Source organism: Nerophis ophidion, linkage group LG12 (genome assembly GCF_033978795.1).
Source record: "Nerophis ophidion isolate RoL-2023_Sa linkage group LG12, RoL_Noph_v1.0, whole genome shotgun sequence".
Lineage (NCBI taxonomy): Eukaryota > Metazoa > Chordata > Actinopteri > Syngnathiformes > Syngnathidae > Nerophis > Nerophis ophidion.
In genome coordinates, this window is record NC_084622.1 from 21426376 (window position 1) to 21432155 (window position 5780).

General features: G+C 43.5%; 1 protein-coding gene across 1 annotated transcript in view; it reads left to right on the forward strand.

The window, feature by feature from the left end:
* lonp2 (lon peptidase 2, peroxisomal) overlaps positions 1–2434 on the forward strand; it is a 105165-nt gene extending 102731 nt beyond the window's left edge. The window contains exon 17 of the mRNA XM_061917072.1: positions 1986–2434. Coding sequence (XP_061773056.1) covers positions 1986–2216 — 231 coding nt within the window. The 3' untranslated portion in view covers positions 2217–2434. The remainder of the gene's footprint in view (positions 1–1985) is intronic.
* The last annotated feature ends 3346 nt before the right edge of the window (positions 2435–5780 follow it).

The following is a 5780-nucleotide window of genomic DNA, read 5'->3' on the forward strand; positions in this document are numbered from 1 at the left end:
TTGTTTACATTCTGAAGGTGAAGCTTTAATATGGAACAGAGCGGTCAAGCAAACATGGTTCTCTACCACATGTCAACCAGCAGGTTTCGGTGAGAAAATTGTGGAAATAAGTCGGCTCTTACTGTAGACATGAGCGGCGCTTGCGTCGTTCATCGTGCACCTGTCAAAGATAAAATGTTGTAACAAGTGACGGCCTTGTAGTCTTTCTGGCTTTAATTTTTGCATGATTCACTGATGTTTGGTCGTTCCTGCCTGGCAACATTAAACCAATCAAAAGATTTTAGTTAGTGTGCCAAAAATGTATACGATTCAGATCAGCTATACAAGTACGCCACTCTTTTATATGACAAAAAAAATAATGATATACAAACCCCGTTTCCATATGAGTTTAGAAATTGTGTTAGATGTAAATATAAACAGAATACAATGATTTGCAAATCCTTTTCAACCCATATTCAGTTGAATATGCTACAAAGACAACATATTTGATGTTCAAACTCATAAACATTTTTTTTTCTGTGCAAACAATAATTAACTTTAGAATTTGATGCCGGAAACACGTGACAAAAAAAGTTGGGAAAGGTGGTAATAAATACTGATAAAGTTGAGGAATGCTCATCAAACACTTATTTGGAACATCCCACATGTGTGCAGGCTAATTGGGAACAGGTGGGTGCCATGATTGGGTATAAAAGCAGCTTCCATGAAATGTTAAGTAATTCACAAACAAGGATGGGGTGAAGGTCACCACTTTGTAAGCAAATTGTCGAACAGTTTTAGAACAACATTTCTCAACGAGCTATTGCAAGGAATTTAGGGATTTTACCATCTACGGTCCGTAAAAACATCGAAAGGTTCAGAGAATCTGGAGAAATCACTGCACGTAAGCGATGTTATTACGGATGTTGGATCCTTCAGGCGGTACTGCATCAAAAGCCGACATCAGTGTGTAAAGGATATCACCACATGTTCTCAGGAACACTTCATAAAACATCTGTCTGTAACTACAGTTGGTCGCTATATCTGTAAGTGCAAGTTGAAACTCTGCTATGCAAAGCAAAACTCATTTATCAACAACACCAAGGAACGCCGCTGGTTTTTAGCTCACCTAAGATGGACTGATGCCAAGTGGAAAGGTGTTCTGTGGTCTGACGAGTCTACATTTCCAATTATATATGGAAACGGAGGACGTGGTGTTTTCCTGAACAAAGAGGAACATAATCATCCGGATTGTTATAGGCGCAAAGTTGAAATGCCAGCATCTGTGATGGTATGGGGGTGTATTAGTGCCCAAGGCATGGGTAACTTACATACATGTGAAGGCACCATTAATGCTGAAAGGTACATACAGGTTTTGGAACAACATATGTTGTCATCCAAGCTACGTTATCATGGACGCCTGCTTATTTCAGCAAGACAAGTGTTATAACAGCGTGGCTTTGTAAAAAAAAAAAAAAGAGTGCGGGTACTATCCTGGCCCGCCTGCAGTCCAGACCTGTCTCCCATGGAAAATGTGTGGCGCATTATGAAGCGTAAAATACGACAGCGGAGACCCCGGACTGTTGAACGACTGAAGCTCTACATAAAACAAGAATGGGAAAGAATTCCACTTTCAAAGCTTCAAAAATTAGTTTCCTCAGTTCCCAAACGTTTGAGTGTTGTTAAAAGAAAAGGTGATGTAACACAGTGGTGAACATGCCCTTTCCCAACTACTTTGGCACGTGTTGCAGCCATGAAATTCTAAGTAAATTATTATTTGTAAAAAAAAATAAAGCTTATGAGTTTGAACATCAAATATGTTGTCTTTGTAGCATATTCAACTGAATATGGGTTGAAAAGGATTTGCAAATCATTATATTCTGTTTATATTTACATCTAACACAATTTCCCAACTCATATGGAAACAGGGTTTGTAAATCTCCACCATTACAAACTGTACTGTTTTTAATCTGTCCCGACCAATCCGATGTGTTTGTCTTCCTCAGGTGGGCGGGATCAAAGACAAAGTCCTGGCGGCCTACAGGGCGGGCGTGAAGCGAGTTATTCTCCCCAAACGCAACGAGAAGGATCTGGACGAGCTGCCGGCAAATGTGCGGGCCGATCTGGACTTTGTCACCGCTGCCAACCTGGACCAGGTTCTGAACGCCGCCTTCGTCGGAGGCTTCCCAGGAGTGGCCAGCCCGCACACGCTGACTCAGCTCACTAGCAAGCTGTAACTTAGTCAATTAGCCAAATACTGCAATGCTACACAACACAGCAAGAGTTTTATAATTATAAATCTGACAAGAATAAATGCAGGACACGCAGATGAATATCAAAGATGGACCAAAGCAAAGATTGTATGTTTTTCTTTCCCGTTGAAGAACTTGGTTGGAACAAAATGAATCCTTCATTTCAATCTAGGACAAAAATAAAAGATGTTTGCCTTCTTCAAGTGTGTCATGATAGTCAGCTGCAGAGTTTTACACCGTGACGCCCAGGAAACATTCACACAGTAATAGCAGACATGTGTATGCCGTGTGTCTTTCATACATCATCCCTTTAAAAGCAAGTGAACAGCCTCGCTGGAAGCAAACTCGACCAAATCAGAGGAATGTTCCACAACAACAAAGTAAAAGTCCCGTGTTTCTCTGAAACTAAATTAGATCAAAGTGTTTCTGACTGAGATAGAAAACTTCTCAGTTATCAGAAAGGACAGGAATAAACATGGCGGGGGTATTTGTATGTACTACATAACTCACGCTGATCTCAACCACAATGCCCTTGAATCTATGTGGGCGGAAATCAAATTCAAAAACGCTACGCCGATACAGGTAGGGACTGTATACAGAGCCCTTAATCAGAGTGATTTCTGTGGTGCTCTCGAGGAGTGCTTAGCTGAGATAAACAATTATAAATGGAGATCTTAACGCAGATATTCAACGCAGAGATGCGACTGTCTTCAAATCTTACAGCAAGCTTTGTAATCTGCACGGTCTCACCCAGCTAATAACACTACCAACAAGGGTGTTTGATTCCACCCAATCCACCATAGATCTATCCATCCATCCATTTTCTACCGCTTATTCCCTTTTGGGGTCGCGGGGGGCGCTGGCGCCTATCTCAGCTACAATCGGGCGGAAGGCGGGGTACACCCTGGACAAGTCGCCACCTCATCGCAGGGCCAACACAGATAGACAGACAACATTCACACTCACATTCACACTCTGGCAACACTAAATTGGCCCTAATCAGCCTATCCCCAGGTGCATGTCTTTGGAGGTGGGAGGGGCCTATCCCCAGGTGCATGTCTTTTGAGGTGGGAGGGGCCTATCCCCAGGTGCATGTCTTTGGAGGTGGGAGGAAGCCGGAGTACCCGGAGGGAACCCACGCATTCACGGGGAGAACATGCAAACTCCACACAGAAAGATCCCGAGCCCGGGATTGAACTCAGGACTACTCAGGACCTTCGTATTGTGAGGCACAGGCACTAACCCCTGTCCCGCCGTGCTGCCCGAACCAGCACATATATATCCATCCATCAATTTTCTACCGCTTATTCCCTTCGGGGTCGCGGTGGGCGCTGGTGCCTATCTCAGCTACAATCGGGCGGAAGGCGGGTTACACCCTGGACAAGTCGCCACCTCATCACAGGGCCAACACAGATAGACAGACAACATTCACACTCACATTCACCTAAATAAATAAATAAATAAATAAATAAATAAATGGGTTGTACTTGTAAAGAGCAAGATGGCGGCGCCCGAACGGGCTGCGACACTGCGGTGCTCTTGCTAAAGATGGAACATTTGGCGGAAATGCCGGACAGTTCTGCATACTTCATGGCTGGCTCGCATCGTGGTCACTCCGTGATCACGTACGACCGCCAGACACTTCTGGATATGGACATATTGGGCCGTTTTGGACTGATAGACGCGGGCGTGCTAAACATGCTAACTAGCTTGGGGATACATCGGCGGCTACATCCAGCGGCCTGTGAAGCAGGGGAGTCTAGTAGCAGCGGGGGCCGTCTACGGAGCAGACGCCAGCGGTGTGATCGGAAACGCGGATGTCGAGCGGGGCTAAAAACAAAGCAGAAGGCTAATCCCCACAGTACACCACTTCCCTCCACCCTGAAGACGGATTTAGATGGAAAATGCGAGACTACTGGTCTGGGTAAGGAGTCTGTTAAATTAGAACAAGTTTTTTCTGCTTTGAGTGTTTCAGAGTTGGACATGTGTTTTACTGAGGTGGCTAACTATGATGCGTGCAGTTTATCAAAGCAACAAACAAACAATCGGAAAATCCCCGTTACTGAGGAGGCTAACTATGATGCGTGCAGTTTATCAAAGCAACAAACAAACAATCGGAACATCCCCGTTACTGAGGTGGCTAACCATGATGCGTGCAGTTTATCAAAGCAACAATCAAACAATCGGAACATTCCCGTCGTATCAATTCCTAGATATGGTCGTAATTATACTGTATGCACTGGGCATAATAAACAACATTATTAATATTGCTACTACGGATAATTTGATCAAAAATTCCCTAAAACAGCCCACTACCTATAATGTAGGTTTTTTAAACATAAGATCATTGTCTCCCAAAACGTTGTTAGTTAATGATATTATCAGAGACAACAATCTTAACGTCATCGGTCTCAGCGAAACCTGGCTTAAACCAAACGACTTTTTTGCGCTAAATGAGGCATGTCCTCCTAACTTTACACATGCGCATATTGCCCGTCCGCTTAAAAGGGGTGGGGGGGTCGCACTAATATACAACGAAAACTTTAACCTTAGTCCTAACATAAATAATAAATATAAATCGTTTGAGGTGCTTACTATGAGGTCTGTCACACCGCTGCCTCTACACCTGGCTGTTATCTACCGCCCCCCAGGGCCCTGTTCGGACTTTATCAATGAATTCTCAGAGTTCGTTGCTGATCTAGTGACACACGCCGATAATATAATCATAATGGGGGACTTTAATATCCACATGAATACCCCATCGGACCCACCGTGCGTAGCGCTCCAGAGTATAATTGATAGCTGTGGTCTCACACAAATAATAAATGAACCCACGCATCGCAACGGTAATACGATAGACCTAGTGCTTGTCAAGGGGATCACCGCTTCCAAAGTTACGATACTCCCGTATACTAAAGTATTGTCCGATCATTACCTTATAAAATTCGAGGTTCAGACGCATGTTCGTCAAACTAATAATAATAATAACTGCTATAGCAGCCGCAACATTAATACGGCCACAACGACAACTCTTGCTGACCTACTGCCCTCGGTAATGGCACCATTCCCAAAGTATGTGGGCTCTATTGATAACCTCACTAACAATTTTAACGACGCCCTGCGCGAAACCATTGATAACATAGCACCGCTAAAGTTAAAAAAGGCTCCAAAAAAGCGCACCCCGTGGTTTACAGAAGAAACTAGAGCTCAGAAATTATTATGCAGAAAGCTGGAACGCAAATGGCGCACGACTAAACTTGAGGTGCACCATCAAGCATTTAGTGATGGTTTAATAACTTATAAACGCATGCTTACCTTAGCTAAAGCTAATTATTACTCAAATCTCATCCACCGTAATAAAAACGATCCTAAATTTTTGTTTAGTACGGTAGCATCGCTAACCCAACAAGGGACTCCTTCCAGTAGCTCCATCCACTCAGCTGATGACTTTATGCAATTCTTTAGTAAGAAAATTGAAGTCATTAGAAAGGAGATTAAAGACAATGCGTCCCAGCTACAACGGGGTTCTATTAACACGGACACGATTGT